Source organism: Volvox carteri (assembly GCF_000143455.1).
Source record: "Volvox carteri f. nagariensis unplaced genomic scaffold VOLCAscaffold_19, whole genome shotgun sequence".
NCBI classification, from domain to species: Eukaryota; Viridiplantae; Chlorophyta; class Chlorophyceae; order Chlamydomonadales; family Volvocaceae; genus Volvox; species Volvox carteri.
In genome coordinates, this window is record NW_003307562.1 from 901,509 (window position 1) to 917,645 (window position 16,137).

The 16,137-nt window shown below is 56.8% G+C and overlaps 3 protein-coding genes across 3 annotated transcripts; 1 reads left to right on the forward strand and 2 right to left on the reverse strand.

Moving 5' to 3' along the window:
- Positions 1 to 189: 189 nt before the first annotated feature.
- Positions 190 to 5,153, reverse strand: ast3 (aspartate aminotransferase; the record flags this gene model as incomplete). The annotated part of the gene is made up of 10 exons (XM_002950598.1): positions 5,040 to 5,153; positions 4,680 to 4,880; positions 4,203 to 4,325; positions 3,701 to 3,867; positions 2,979 to 3,070; positions 2,273 to 2,382; positions 1,650 to 1,805; positions 1,187 to 1,303; positions 741 to 896; positions 190 to 318 (listed from the first exon to the last, which is right to left on the reverse strand). The coding sequence occupies exons 1-10, from the start codon at positions 5,103 to 5,105 to the stop codon at positions 190 to 192; spliced, it is 1,317 nt and encodes a 438-aa protein (XP_002950644.1). The 5' UTR covers positions 5,106 to 5,153.
- Positions 5,154 to 5,876: 723 nt separating this feature from the next.
- VOLCADRAFT_91027 (uncharacterized protein) lies at positions 5,877 to 10,231 on the forward strand (the record flags this gene model as incomplete). The annotated part of the gene is made up of 6 exons (XM_002950490.1): positions 5,877 to 5,925; positions 6,001 to 6,486; positions 6,829 to 8,318; positions 8,538 to 8,773; positions 9,303 to 9,484; positions 9,849 to 10,231. The coding sequence occupies 6 exons, from the start codon at positions 5,877 to 5,879 to the stop codon at positions 10,229 to 10,231; spliced, it is 2,826 nt and encodes a 941-aa protein (XP_002950536.1).
- A 1,749-nt stretch (positions 10,232 to 11,980) lies between these two features.
- Positions 11,981 to 14,780, reverse strand: VOLCADRAFT_117611 (uncharacterized protein; the record flags this gene model as incomplete). The annotated part of the gene is made up of 9 exons (XM_002950599.1): positions 11,981 to 12,386; positions 12,747 to 12,881; positions 13,120 to 13,262; positions 13,436 to 13,527; positions 13,718 to 14,026; positions 14,194 to 14,285; positions 14,361 to 14,479; positions 14,554 to 14,614; positions 14,716 to 14,780. Coding segments are annotated over 9 exons (1,422 nt in total), but the record flags the coding sequence as incomplete, so codon positions are not given.
- Positions 14,781 to 16,137: the final 1,357 nt, after the last annotated feature.

A 16,137-nucleotide genomic window follows, 5' to 3' on the forward strand; every position in this document is an offset into this window, starting at 1 on the left:
GTTTTCTGTGAGACCCACACCCTGGAGCGTTTGATCATCCTTGCGATTAGGCAGCCGGAAGGAACGTCCGCCGCTCCTCGTATCGCCAGTCAACAAGGCCAACTTCGCTGCGGATCACTCTGCAGAAGCTTCGGCGCGGTGGTGGCGAAAAGCCATACACGCAGTCCAGTTACTCTAGCAGCTGCGCAGTTAGCAGTTGCGCACCGATTCAACAATAGCGTTGGCCAGGTACTCCACCTTGGCAGAGTTGAGACCGGCCAGGGAGATGCGGCCATCCCGGGTCATGAACACAGAGTGCTTGTTGGTCATGTTGTCCACCTGGCGGGTGTTAGGAGGGGGCCCAGGGGGCCCAGACAGAGATGACCAGAGATGGTAAGGGTCCCGTGTCAAGGTCGGTCGTGTAAGAGTTGCGCAGGGACTGCGTTCAGACTGGAATCCAGAAAAGCACGGAAAAACGTTTCGGGAGGTTTCTTAAATGGGTAATCGCAAGCTTAGGTAAGGTAAATCAGCACGGAAGGGGGCCTTGCAGATTTGGTACAAGGCCCCAACATGCATGGACGCTGGGTGCGTATGACGTACTTTCCTTCAGGGCCGCAAAGACGGCGTTGAGATCGCCCAATCCCTGACCCCTCCACCCGCCGTACCTGGAGACCCACTATCCGGTCGCGGACCCTACCACCATGGGGGACCCGGCAGCCCCCTCCGTGAAGCATCCTAACCCCCTTCCAACCCCGACCTACCTGTGCAGGCGTGAGACCGGTGAAGGTGAACATTCCAATCTGCTTGGTGATGAAGGACCAGTCCTTGTCGGGGTATTTGGCCTCCAGAGCCCGCTGGAGCTCTCCACGCACCCGCTCAATGCGGCCAGCCATACCGCGCATCTCACCCTTCCACTCCTACGGTGGAGGACCGGGCATCGGGGAGGAGGTAAAGTAACCAAGGACCTAAGACGGGTGGAAGGAATTAGGAAGAAGCACCAACTGCAGACGCCAGGGAAATGCACGAAGGAAAGCGACGTGTAAACGCAATCTTAACGGACGTCAAAACAGCCTGTCTCTTTGCAGCCAAGGAAATGAGCCGCCGATGACAGGCGGACCTGCCTCTCCAGCATCATAAATCCACATTCCCAGCTCACCACCCAACTCTGTGGCAACCAGTTAATACTTCTCCCGTACCACCCCCGCACCTCGAACAGCTCCTTGTCATTGACCACCTCAGCAGCAATTCGAGCTCCGTGGGTTGGCGGGTTCGAGTACAGGGCACGGGCCAGGCGCTTCAGCTGGCTCAGACACCGAGTGGCAGGCTGAGGGCGCAGCAAAAGAGCCAGGAGCATCCGTTAAGTCAGAAGTCAGCAGAGGACGAAAAAGAGGCAAAAATCCACGCGAGAAGCGGATACGTAGACTATACATGCTCCAAGTCAGGCAAGGCCAACAAATGAATTCCCAAGGATGATTTAATACTTTGGGAAAACGGAAGCTTTGTGTATTTAGGGATGAATGGATTGGAGACACGACAAGGTACCTGATCCAGTCAATTAACTATGACTGCGGCAAGTGCGTACACCCAGGCCGAAACAGGCAAACGCGTGCACAACCACCCCCACCTCCGCGATGTCACCGAGACGCCGTACGCCCACCCCGCAAACTAACCTCCTTGTCCTTGAGCACCATGACCAGAGCACCCACACGCTCGCCGTACAGTCCCAGGTTCTTCGAGTAGCTCTGGGAAACCATGATCTCCAGACCCCGGTCCACAAAGAGGCGGGGGGCAAAGGCGTCCTTGTCCAGGTCACCAGTGGCGAAGCCCTGGACAGAGGGCCCGAGATACCGAGGTCCAGAGGAACAGGCAGGGACAGGTGAGCCATATTTTCATGCTGGATATGGAGACAAAATGGATGACATAATAACATCGAAACAGTTGCATATGCTTGATAGGGCCCAGATGAATTGTGGAACAAGGAGGGGTCTTGTCCATCCCCCCACCAAACCAAAAACGGAATCGCATCCAGCCAGACAAACCACCCTTTTAAAGCACCCAAAACCTTCCAAACAAAGCCCTAAGTTAGTTGACCTTGACACTACGCTGATAAAGGCCCCAGCCCCTTTCCGGCAACCTTCGCAGCAGGAAAGGCTCCAAAGCGTTTCAGCCTTCTACCTCGGCCACGACTATTCCCTTGCCAATTAAACCCGCATCCTTCAACAGCTCCGTTATACAACACATACCCTCTCGACTCGACACTACACATAACATATCGATATGTACGCGCACGCACCTGATAGGCCACATCGAAGAAGGGCAACAGGTTGCGCTCCTTGCACAAGTCCGCAATGGCGGTCCACTGCTCGGGGGTCGGATCGACGCCCGTGGGGTTGTGTGCGCAGCCTACCGGGGTATGGGGTAAGACGAACCACTGACGATTGAAACAAACACCAGAGATAAGACGGATACTCCAGGATTAGGCAGATACAACAGGAAGAATTTAGGGAAGTTACCGACCAGTTGTGACTTGGGTTATGGGGGTAAAACGAACCACTGACGATTGGGGGGTGGCGGATCAGGGCGTGCGGAGGCCAGAATAAAGCAAGCAATCCGGACATGTGGCCGAGGAACAGACGGCACGGGTTCGAGGGACTGTAAGGGCATATGTGATTCGACGGCTAGCGAGATCTCCTCATACAAACATGGCAACGTGCGACATCGGGTCCGCATCTGCCCTTCAATGTGGTGTGCACCTACATGTGGCGCGGGCCTTGTCCTTGATTCATTCAGCAAGAAGAGCTCCTGACAGGAAGGCTTGTTCCTCCTCTTTACAATCCTACTGTTTTTCGAAATTCCGCCATGGTCTTCATCACTAGCCACCCAATTGCTCGGGCCTCCCGCTACATATTCCTACCCAACACCCCATCCACCGCCACACCTTATCTGTCATTTATCCGCCCCTACTACCACCACCCGTCGTATTCCACCCACCCACCCACCATGCAGCACCACCACGGAGCCAGAGGGAGCCGCCTTCAGGTCCTCCATAAGGCCCTTGAAGTCCAGACCAACAGTGTCGGCATCAAAATACCTGTACAGGCAAGCCGGGGAATATACAAAATAATATATCGAGGTAATGGTGTCTAAAACCATCGACAACCTGATCAGGTAAGCAAGAATACAATTTCATTACATGCCGATGGGAGGTTACTAAAAAAACACTATCAAAGGCCGATATGCACATGCCAACAAGCCAAGACGCCATGGACGGATGTGACAGGATGTGCAGTAAGCTCCATGTTAAAAAATCCACAACAAGCGTCCATGGCAAAAATGCGTGTATGATACTGTGTGCGTGTACGATGTATGTGTGTAGTTCACACATCCTGAACCATGCACGTATCTGCATGTGTCGCATCTGCGTGTGCCTTCCCCCACATTGTCCTCTCTGTTTGTGTTATACATGTCTGCCCCCGTGTCATTCGTCTGTCTATCGGTCCGTCTGTTTCCCCTGTCCTCTTTGGTACCCTACCACGAAGCGGGACATATGATTACTTAATTGCATAAATCCAGCATTGGGGGGAGGTCACAACCGCAGTGCGCAGTGGGAGAGCGAGAACGGGAGTGAACGGGTCCAGGGGGATATGGACCGTTTTCTCCCCGTCCCCATCCCCACCCCGCACACACGCGGACACTGTTTTCAGTTCCGCTTTGTGCGCACCTGTAGTACTCCCACTTGACACCCTCGTCACCAAAGATGTTGCGGTGGTTGCCCCAGGTCGGGTTGGAGATGTAGACAGTAGCGCCCTTGAGGAAGCGGGCGATGAAGGCAGCACCCACACGCAGAGAGCCGGTGCCAGACAGAGACTGGATCACCGCCACACGACCCTGGGAGAACGACGACGACAACAACAACCACAGCAATACTATTGATGAAGGGAGGAGGGCAGAAGGACAGTAGGAAAGGAGGAGGCACAGTGTTGGTATGGCCTGGCCAAACACGCCGGTCGTACCTTCCCCACCGCAGCCACAACCACCGTTCTTTTCCCTCAGGCCCACCTTCTCATCTGTCCCAACCCACCCTCCCTCGTCGGTTTCACTTTCGCCCTAACCCCAGTACCACTGGCACCCTTCTATACCCCTTAGCCTAGCCATCCTCCCTTTCCCATCGGTCCCATCATTGCTTTCCACTCCGCTGCCGCAGAGACCTTAATCAGCCCCACCTCCTTAATGGCCGGATGACCAGCACCCAGCAGCAGGTCCACAGTGGCCTTACGGAAGGGCTCGAAACCCTCAATGGACAGGTATTCTTTGTTCTCATTGCGGGAGAAAATCTTAGCCTCGGCCTGTAGCCCGAAAGGCGGACAAGGAAACGAGCAGGAGAGGCATGTATGTGAAGGATGCTGGCTACTGTTTCGCGCGGAAAATGGATGGTGTCGCGGACGGGCCCAGGATCTCACGTTTGCGGCGGCACAGGGAAAGGTGAAGGCGATGTACGCAGGAGGGCTTACGTGAGCTGAAAATCCTTTGGGAGTCAGCTGGGGAGAACCCTGACCTACAGGCTTGATAAGAGGATATCGGCAGCATTTTCAGCGTCGTGTGTGCTGCGTGTGTCCCGGGATTCGCCATGTGAGCTGCGGGAGTTTTGCACTACCAAAAACGAACTGCTAAAGGCGGTTCGCGTTTAGCGTGCCGCCCACCTTCTTCACCACGCTCAGCACGACAGGCTTCAAATCCTCATCCCGGTACGCGCCCACGCCGAGATTAAGCTTGCTAGGGCTGGTGCTTGCGCGGAAGGCCTCCGAGACGCCCAAGATCGGGTCCGGAGGAGCCTGAGCCACATCAGCAAAGCGGCTCATGCACCTGACCTGCAGGGCAAGACGGCTGCGAGAGGCACCCACCTGCGGCAGCGGATTTGCGTACCAACATATGTCAAGTATGCCGCCGATCACGTGCCCCCGAATCAATCAAGACTAGGTTGGACCCCAGTCGAGTAGATCAAGCCTGAATAATTGATCAACAACACCTAAGGACCTATTAGGATACCGGGACCAACTTACATCGCAAATGTGAGCGCCGACGCGGCGCGAAATGACCTGCTGCATTTTGGTAAAGGCAAACAGCATGACCCGACCAGAGTAGTAATTACTACAGAGACGCGAAGCGCATGTGTGACAAACGGCACATCCAAAATAGCGATCCGAGTTCCTATGAAAGTCACGACATAGGAACCAAATCCAAATCCGTCGGAAAAACTTCCGAACACCTGCAATCGGAGCAAAACATCCACGTTCATCCTTTATATAATTAGTGCTATTCTGATAGTCTATCACGTATGAGCGATGACGTTGCTGTCTTGGAACGAAGCAGTTGCACTTTGCAGGCAAAGCGTTGAAGCGCCCTGTACAGAAGAACATGCGGGAAGAGCAATAGGTACTGGTAGTAAAACTCATCAACGACCCTGTTTGCCTGCAGTCGTCTTGCCTTCCCAAGCCGCACGTCGACTACTGCGGCACCTGCTCAGCACGCAGCACGGCATAACCCATCACCACAGCGGGCCATCACTTTTACAGCCAGCGGGGTCCTGCGAGTTCCCCCCCCATGAAGCACAGCCAGATGCAAGCCAGGGCGTCCGTCACGCAGTGCTGGACGCAACGGCAGCGACCGCGAGGCCGCGCTACGTAAACCCCGGCCCTCCAGGCAGGCCCCCAAACCCTTTGCAGCCATCGGCCAATGGTGCGCCAGAAGCATATCCGGTTGCGCAGTCAACTGCAAGGGGCTCCCCACATTTCCGCGTGCCGCCGCGGAAAGCTGAAGGCTACGCCGGGGACGGTACCGCAGGAACTGCATCCCCGGCGGCCCCAACCCCGCCAGATCCCGCACACCCACCCGCATCCATGCAGCCCGTCGCGTTGCCGCCGCTGCCAACGCAGACGGCACGGCTCGGTACGAACCCCCCAGCTGCATCCCCGAGCGTGTCGCCATCCACACTCATACCTACCGTTGCCGCCGCCGCTGCAGCCGCGATTATGAGGCCTCCTCCTCCTCCGCCTCCTCCCTCAGAGGCGCCGGGTAGAGTCCCACCGCCAGCGTCCGCACCCAGGCCCCGGCCAAAAAACGAGTTGCGGCACCTGCAACAGCTGAACCATCGAGCCCGCAAACGGCGGCAGCAGCAGGAGGATCACGGTGGCGGGCAGGACGGGGCCGGGCAACGGAGGCCCGCAGCAAAACGGCGCAAGGCCGCGGCAGGCGCCGGTGCCGGTGGTGCAGCCAGCAGGCCTCCGACGAAGAGCCCGGCAGAGGAGGAGGAAGAGGAGGAGGAGGACGGGGAGGAGGAAGACGGGGATGCCGGGCGAGCTGCTGAGGTGCTGGTTGGTGATGACGGGGTTCAGGGCGTTGGTATAGGAGGTGGAGAGAGGGAGGACGGCGCAGGCGCAGCTGGCGCCGGCAGTGGTGGCGGCGGCAGTGGCGGCGGTGGCTTATCCACGGGCAGGGCGGATCACGCTGGTGCCGCCGAAATCACTCCACCCATCCGCGACTCCTCAGCCTTGCGCCCTTCTCGCATGCGGCAGCAGCTAAAACAAGTGCAGCATCAACGGCATCAGGAGCATCAGGAGCAGGAGCGGATGCAACAACGGCCGCAGGAGCAGGTGCAACAGCAGCATGAAGAGCGGCAGCAGCAGCAACAGCAGCAGGTGGAGGAGGAGGCCGTCGAGGAGGAGCGGCAGCTAGTGCCTATCATCCAAGTACGACGCAACAGAAATCTATCCGGGCTGGCGTCAGTTGGCGTAGCTTCGCTCGTACAGCTGGCCGTGAAGCGACCGAAAGGCCATGGTTCCGGCGGCGCAGCCAAGCCGGGTTCAGCGGCGGTGGCGGCGGCGGCGGCGCTGGACAGCGAAGCGCAGGCGAAGGGGATTGAAGAGGAAGAGGAGCAGGAGGGCGCAGCACGGGTGCTAGCTCCGTGGCTTGGGAGCGGCTTTTTGGGACATGGCGCACTGCCGGCCAGCCAGCCGCGCCCGTCCGAGGATGTCTGGGCAGCTGACGTGATGGCCGGTCTTAGCGCCCCCGACGACGTGCGGGGCGCAGCTAGTCGTACTGTTGCGGTGGCTAGCGGCGCCATCGGCCCTGAGGTGGCGGCGGCGGTAGCATCGGTTCCGGCAGGATCTGCACGGCCTCGCGGCCCGTTGCCGGCGGCAGCCACCGTAGCGGCCGTCAGAGCCGCTGCGGCGGCGGCGGCGCCGCCACCGTTGCCGTCCGGTGCGGCGGGGATGCAAGCGCCGGCTGCGGTTGCGGTCACAACCGGTGGAGGTACGTACGGCGGCACGGGTGCTGGCGCGGACTGGTTGACCTGGGCAGCTGAGGAAGACGAAGGAGGGCCCTGTGGTCGTACAGATCCGGCTGTGGACCTTGCAACCGGCGCCGTACACAATCATATTCCCCACGTTGCGTCGTCAGATGCGGCAGCGGTAGCCACAGCGCCCGTGGCATCGCGCGCCTTGAGAGGGTCGGAGGGAACCGATGGAGGCGCGGCACCGCCACAGTCACAGGAACTGGCTCTTGCGGCGGCTTCAGCGCCGACGTCGGCGTCGCACCTGGACTCTGCTGTCGCACCTGGCGGCGGCGGCGGAGGCGACGACGTCAAATTGGTTTCGTCGACGTCGACATTCGCAGTTGCGGGTGGGGTTAACGAAACCAAGGCTCAGTTCGGGGCGTCCGCCGTCCCGTCCTCCGTACGGGGCAGTTCATGGTTGCATCAGCAGCTGGGGGATCCCGTCTCAGTGCCGCTGAAAGGTCAGCAGCCGACACAGCTCAAGAAGGAACAGGAACAGCAGCAGCAGATGCAACTGCAGTGGCGGCAGCAGGTTGGGGATGAGGAGATGGCCTGGGCAACGGGGCTGCCGCCGCCGCGTCCGGCGGAAGGAATTCATCTTGAGGAAAGCATTGCGGAAGAAATGAAGGAGGAGGAGATGCAAAGTAAAGGGTTGTACAGCCAGGACGACGATGATGATGATGATGATGATGATGATGATGATGATAATGACGATGGTGACGATGAGGAGGAGGGGTACTACGCAACCATAGCTCAATGGGCGCCGTCGCTGGCGTATCATCCAGCGGACGTTGGCGGCGGCATGGACCGCGACGCGGAGGAGGTGGGCCGCGGAGGGCGAAGTCGCGGCCCCGGCAGATCTGGGCGTCAGCCCCGCGGCCGAGACCGCGGCGCGCAGGGCGACGGCGTGCAGGGGAAACAACAGCAACAGAAGCAGCAGCAGCAGCAGAAGAAGAAGGATCGCAAGCAGCAGCAGCAGCAGCAAACGCAGCGGCTGTCAGGCCGTAAGGTAGGCCGACGGGTTGTCGTGCGTGACGTTTGCGATGGCTGGATTGCGGAGATACCGTACTTGTGGGTGCCGCGTCTTTGCACGCGCCATATAAAATAACGCGGCACGTCTGATGCTGTGTCCCCCAAAACGTAAACTTGATGATAACAAGATGCATATTAGCCGTTTCTTACAAGCCTCTTTACCGGGACTTACGAACTTACAAACTTCCATCCGCAGCGAGGTGCTGCTGGACAGATATCTGCCGCCGTCACCGGCGGCACTGCGGGCGCCGCCATGGCGCCGGGGACGGCGGCGGTTACGGCCGCAGCAACGGCCGGGGGTACGGAAGTGGGCCTCTATGCCGACGTTAAGGCCTTCCAGCGGCAGCAGCGCAAGGCCCGCTTCCTTAATGGCGGCGCCGGACCGGAATCCACCAGGCCTGTGCCGGAAATTCGCGGCCCGACGGAGTGCAAGTGAGTTTGGATGACCAACAGGAACAAGACAGAGCTATTGCGTCGACATAAACACGGGTCCTTGTGTGGGATCTCGTATGTTGAAGGAGGCGAAGTGGCTGCAAGAAAAGACGCCTGCGTTCCAAATTAACATGTGCCACTGCGCGGCTACCTTGCTTTCCCCGCGCCGCCGCAATGTGCTCAACGGAACATTCCCAACAACGCCGCCTCCTAACCATGTGCGGTCGTGAGACCCCCCGGTGCCAAGTATTCATAACAACGTGTTCTCATCTCCCAGCACACGGACGTGCCACCACGCTGCCAACCTCTGCTGTCTCTCTCTCTCTCTCTCTCTCTCTCTCTCTTTCTCTCTCTCTCTCTCCCCACGCCTCTCGCTTTCTAAGGGCTTTTCATGCTCGTATTCTGTTGAACGTCTGAGCTTGGTTATTTTCTCCTCCACCCCCCTTAGCTCTTCTCTAGTATCCATCTATCTCCTGGTATCAGCATCACTCGTATGCGGTTCGTCTCCCCTATACCCTTTCCTCTGCAGGTTCTGGCGGCTGGGCCGCTGCGCCAAGGGCGCTGACTGCGCCTTTGCCCACGTGGGCCGCCCGGTGACCCGCCTGCTGCCCTGCCGCTTCTGGCGCCAGGGCCGCTGCCAGCGCGGCGAGGTGTGCAGCTTCAGCCACGACCCGCAGCTACCGGAACCTTGCGGCGGCTTGCTGGAAAACGGTGGGTTAAGGGGCGGGAATGATCTTCAGCTGGTGTAGGAAAGGAGGCGACTTTGCGGATTGTGTGTCCTGGCAGAGGCTGGTGTTGGATGAGGGTGTTGTTGTTATGCCAGATATTAGAGCGAGGTTTGACTAGGTGTTTTAAAGAAAGATCGACTAACTGTGACTGTGAGAGATGCGGCGATGCCACGAAAGATGTTCAGAAGCTCGTTCCCAGACATACATACAGAGGACGGCAAGAGTTGTGTGTGTGGGAGGGGGGGCCGAAAAGCGAAAGCCAAGGTATCGTTAAATGTGCATCAGTGCCTCTTCCGTGAATGGATGAGATGTCTTACGGCTGCGATATGTGCTGCATGGTTCCTTAGGCGCCTGCCCAGACCCGGAACACTGCCGTCTGGGCCACTACACACCCGAAGACATGGACAACCTGCGGGAGTACTTCCGAGACGTGGCGGCTCGTGCCGCCACCGCTGCTGCAGCTGCCGCGGCGGCGCCAGGGGCGGCCGGCGGCGTCGCGAGCGGTGCACACGGGCACGGGGCGCCCAAGCTCGAGCCCTCCGATTCGACGGCGGCGCAGCAGGGTTCCATGGCGTTGCCCGTTGGAGCTCCCGCAGTACCGATGGGCGGCTGGGGCCCGCAGCCGGCAGCGGGGCCGGCACCTGCCGCTGGCATGCTCCCTGTCCCGTACCTGCGGCCTATGCAGCCTGTGCTTCAACGCATGGTGAATGGCGGTGACGAAGACTTCTGAGGAGTCTGGTTTGCAACTTACCTTTCCCTCCGTGTCTACCTTTCCGTTGTTCCAGGCATGCCATCCCCCCTTCGCTGTTGTTGGCTGTTGTTATTGTTAAGCAGTCAAGGATACGTCAGGTTTTTCTGGGAGTCCTGTGTCTTGATCGTTGCGTGATGTTGCACGGATTGCCCACGTGTTTGGTGCACATCCAGCATCGGTGTTCGGCTTGCGTCGCGTCGCGCGAAATGTTTCAGCACCCTTGTGATATGGTCGCTATAGCTGGAGCGGTGGGTGAGTGTGCCTACCTGGCCTTGTTTTCGTATGCGTGCGCGTGGCTTACGTTCAGTTGATAGGAAAATGAGCCCGTTTAAGGACTTAAGGCCGGCCTGTGATGGAGGCGGGCTCGGCCTGACTTGCATGCGAAGGTGGGGTAGTTATTGGTGAGCGTTTCTGTCAATAGATTGAGTTGAGCACATTACATGACTGGAGAGGAGAGTGCATAAGAGGCTCTTACACCAGTATGACCATTCGAGTTGCTTGTTAGGCTGGTCGGATCTTTGCACATTAGTTTAAAAAGGTGCAATACACAGGTGTGGTGTCCGCTCCCATTATTGCATGCTTGGTAAAAGTGTGGATTCTTAGCCCCGAAACAGCGAAACAGCTCTCGGCAATAGCCTCGTGGCAATAGCTACATGTTGGCACAAAAGCCATGTGTGCTTCGGATCTTACACTACTGCTACAGTACGTACGTGTGGCGTAATACATCTTGAAGCCTTTAGGTGATAACATGTTAAGATGCCACGCAGCCAGCGTGCGGCAGCACATCAGTACGCTACCCAGCCATTGCCCACTAAGAGCCATTGCCCCAACCTCATGAAAGCCCCGCTGTCCACGAAGCTCACGCGATGCAGTTCAAGATCAGTTTAAAGATGTGGGCTCAAGATAGAGCGCCACGAAATTGTTCTTATGAAATATTGAAAACGGGAAGGTCACCAGGATGTCGTATACGCAGGGTCATGTTCGTGCAATCGCATACATATTGATAACGGGTTATGCAAAAGCAAGGATGATCGGCCACGCACGGTATGGACGTAGATGCAGCACTGACAGTGCGGGTCCATGGGAGGATAACAAGCCTCCTGCAAAGCGTGCAGAGACACGATCACATATATACATATAATACTTATACACGCACGCGCACATATACACACATATATACTTATATATACATATATATGTCCCTCCTTTCACCCTATCGTCTTAACTACTCTGTGCGGGCCAAGGACCCCGCTTTAGCCCTCACTCAAGCCTCCAAATCATGCATTTGTGACGGCAAATGGTCATTATCCATCACACCGTAAGCCGTATCCAGCTCCAGGCTGTCGTCCCAGCTCCAGGCTGTCGTCCCGCTGTCTAAGTGTAGCACCGGCAGGCCAGGGCAGGCCCACGGCTGGCCCTGGTCCAGTTATCAACTGTCCGTTCGGCACAAGGCCCTGTTGGCCAGCCATTCCACGCATAACGACGACTCCGGCCCCTAGCCAGCGCAATGTTAAACCCAGTACCTGCAACTCTCGCTCGCACATCACCGGCATCGGCCTTGGTGCTGTGTTTCCAGCACCAAAGGCATGCCGGGAATGCCCCCAGCACCTGTCATTTAATCAGATTCCCGACTCCGTCCCCGGCATGCTTGCTGCAACATGTGTTACTGCTCCACACCAGCGCAGCCTACAGCACGTAAAGAGACAATTGACGCACAGTACTCTACAGTCAAACTGAGGTTTTGTATAATGCATCCTTGGAGCTGAGCAGGACCTGCAGCACTGTGAGATCCTGGCAGCGGCTCCTGTACGAAGCCATGTCTACGGTCTGCATCCAGGCTGCCGTCCAGGTAGGAAGCCACCAGCCCGCCGCGTCCTCGGCGCAGGCAGCGCGCTGAGGGCCCCGCAAGAAGTCGGTCAGCGTCTCGGTGTTGGCGTAGATGGGCGCGCGAGAGGGCTCTGGCGCCGCCGACTCAGATTCGGTAGAGGGCTTGGTGTCTATTGCCGAGGTACTTGCGGCCTCGGTGCTTGGGGAAGTGACGTTGATGGCCGCGGGGACGGAGTTAAGCGCCGGTGTGGAGGACACAGGCGATGGCTTGGGCTTGTAGATTGAGGCGTCCAGGTAGACATTGTATCTACGGCAGGAAAAGGGTGTTCGTGCGGCGAGCGGTGCTCTGACGGTGGCGATAAGGTTAGCCAAGATGCTGGACGTCCCAGAGAAGCACGAAATTCCGGCCTCGTGGAATCACGTAAAATCTGACACAGGTTGGCATACTGGAATCTGACTCGGATGGCGTTGAGGTCGTCTTAACGCTTCCCAAGTCATGCCATTCTACAAAATACCCAGGCTGCTTGGCATGCGGCGCTCGATACGGGCCTATGTGATCCTGCGAGAGCTGAAAAATTCACCAGACGATGCGGGAAAGGAGTGATGGAGTTGCGCTGCATTCTAGGAATCGGCAGGACCAGGCCGACCAAAATGCGCGGACGCTCACCCATCATCCCAGACGTTTCCGATCGCGGCGTTCCAGAACATAGCTCCAACCATGGGCCCTCCTGTGGACTTCATCCAGTGTAAGTTGTCAGCAACCAGCTGGAAAAGCAGTACCCGCTGCTCGGCCGTGTAAGCACTGCACGCAGTTAGGGCCGAGAACTGTGGTTTATAATTGTGGTCTACACGTAAAAGCTTGCTTGCGCCCGGATTTCTCCTGGATGTGCTCACGGCGAGCCAGGACGCAAACAGCTCGCGCGCAAAATATCAACCCAGAACACTCCTAGCCAGACAGACGCTGTGTACCGGCGGCAACCAAAGACCCAAAGGAAAAATTTTCCTCTAACAGCACGCGAAACCGTATACGGGTCACGTACGGCAGGATGAGGCCGTACTCCTCCATGATGAGGGGCTTGCCGACATCGGCCGCGATGCGCTGATGGACGCCCAAATACTGCACCATGTAATTGCAGAAGCAGTCAAAGTCGCACTTCGTCCACGTCGGCGGCACGGACTCCATCTGGGAGGGAAGCCAGCAACATTCCCCGGCACGTTCAGAAGTTAAGGCTACAGGTGACATGGGCACGCTGTGCATCAAGGCCAGGGCGTGCTGCTCCTGCTGCTGCTGCTGGGGTGCCTGGCTGCTCGCTAGGGCATCCGTACGACACAGGTGGTATTGCCTGTAATCCTCACCTGGCGCTCGTACACGTGTACAACCGTCGCGTCAATGGAGTCGAACTTGCTCAATGTAGCCCAATCCTCGCCCTCACACCTTGCACCCGCACCTGTGGAGAACGAGCGGCCCGGGTCCGGCAACGGCCGTGAGGGTGTAGAACCCCACGTATATGGCTTTCGCGCTGCACTGCAAGTCCTGTGCTCAGTCCCTCTGACTGGGCCATGTAGATATCACACGTGCAAAGATCCAACAAATGGGTCATCGCTGCAAATCTAGCGAGGTAGCAATAATAACCCCACCTGGGTTGTAATTCTCGTAGGACTTTAGGAAGTAGCCTTCGGTACCTAGGGCCACAAGCTGATTGGGAGCATTGTCGCGCACGTGCGAGGCCACGGCCCGCAGAAACGCCTGTTGCGCACTCTGTGAGATCGCGTCGGTGCAGCCGGGGCAGCGCGGCTCGTTCATCGCGTCGTACATCATGATGGCATCGTCGTCCCGGTAGAAGCGTCCGTTGAAGGTGTTCTTGCGCCAGAGAATGGCGGAGACGTGATCCCGATAGAAATGGAGCACTTCGGGGGAGTTGTAAAAGTCCAGCAGATCCTTGCCAACTGGGTTGGAGGGAAGAAGGGTGGGCGGGGGAATAATTTTGCTTTTGTGACGCTTTGCAATGAAGGCACGTGAGAAGCTGCGCAGCAAGAGATGGCGCAGGCACCGTGCACGCGCAGCGCGCTGGGGCGTTTCAATGAAATTGCGAACATGTCTAGGGGTTGCACACCTGGGTCGATGCCAGCCATCCTCATGAAGTCTTGAGGCGAGCGATATGCAGTCCACGTGTTGCCTAGTGTCAAGATTAACTTGATGTTGTGCCTATACGTGAGATTGCGAGCTGCGTCAGCTATTTACAATAGATTGGCTTTCCGCTTCTAGTGCTCAAATCTCCACCTGCCAGCCGAATCGATGATGTAGTCGAGACCTTCAAACTCGGTCTCGTCATACTTTCCCCAAGCATAAGGCATGTTGTGATTGAAAGCCCAGAGACGAACAACCTCGAGCCCAAATTCCTGCGTGGTGGCAAAAGTCAATTATCACATAGGGTCTCATAGGTCAAACACAGAAGCGATTACTGATCACGCACGTTGCAGTAGTCGAAGAAACGGTCAACGATGCCGCGGTCCGTCTGGACAAAGTCGATAAGCCTGCACAGTGGCGCACTTGGTCAAAGAATGAGCTATGAGCACGTCTCTTGCCAGCGGCACAGCAGCAATAGCTCGGAGGTTATAACTTATGCGGCCCTCACCAATAAGCATTAGCTCCTTGAAAATACCAGGGATTGCCATCTACACAGAGCTGGTGGCCGCATCTCTGCACGAACGATGCCTTGGCGGTATGTAGGCAGGATAGGGCGATTGCCACCACAGCGAAAACCACATGATATTTTGATGGATTCATCTGGCTGTTACAGGCTGATCCACGCCTGGGGGATTAATGAAAAAGGATTTGCCATTGGCATGCCATGGAAATACCAGCTTCGGCAGCGTTGGTTAGGCAAGATATCAAGTATTAAACATAAACATGGTAGAATATGGGGGCCCTTCCGATACCTTTTCTGACGCCTGCAAGGCTTCTACGGACGCCTAAGATTATGGTGCACCAACTCTAGCCCTGGTCTGGTCCACAAGCAGGCCTGCCACTTGATTGCATATGATATAATTGATTCAGATGAAGGACTTATCTGTTGCCTTATATACAGCATGGATTGCCAGTCTGCTCGTCCGATTCCGTTGGATCCTGGCCATTTTCAGGTCCCGTTTTCCACCATTTTCAGGATCTTTTTAGTTAATTGATACATGGTATCATGTAAAACATACATTGTTTCCCTATCCTTGACCCTTTCGTCGGTCGTATGCGGTCATCTTACTAAGGCTCACCAGAAATTTGACAGGTTTTACAGAGCCACAAAGCTGAATTTATGGGTATTGAAGTCCTAAACTATTTTCTATTTTAAAGCCTGAAGTTTACAGGAGTTGCACTTGGCGCGGGGCAGCTGGTCCTGTCGGGCTGTCGGCGGACATTCTAACGTGCATAACGAGCGGGTAGAACCAACGCCCAGCATGACCCGTTTTGAACAATTACATGAGTCACACATGTACGTTTGCTAGCTATATGTTAACAGAGATAGTGGCTCTGCGCCCTCGGGCACCGGAACGTCGGCCTCAATTCCACGCAAGAACTCTTGCAGAGTCGCCGCACTCTCCGCAGGTTGCAAACTGAAGCGCTTCAATGGCAAATGTTTTCTCGGCGATTGAAGTGCTCACATTTCAGCGGAAGGCCTTCAGTTCTGGTGCCCGGTGCGTTGTAAACGTGGTGTCGGTAGGCGTGTACGTGAGCGAATTTCCTCTCAGTCATCGGTAGGAACTTGCATATGCGCTTCCTCACGCCACCTGTATTCATTGGCCATCTGGGTCAGCTGGCGCTAGGTGTTATTATTGGAGGCTTTCAGGTGACAGAGCTGAGCAGCTGAGTACAGATGCGACGCACACAGCCTTTGGAATCTAGTCATGATGACAATAACCGTACATCGGCCGCAGCCTGGCGTGTGTTAGTGTGGGGAGTGGGAGCAATCCTGGGCATTTTGGCCCATGTACGCTCGCACAGACCAGAACATTTATCTAATCATCACAGTCCCAGCCGCAATTCACTCAACTATAGGGTACAAGTT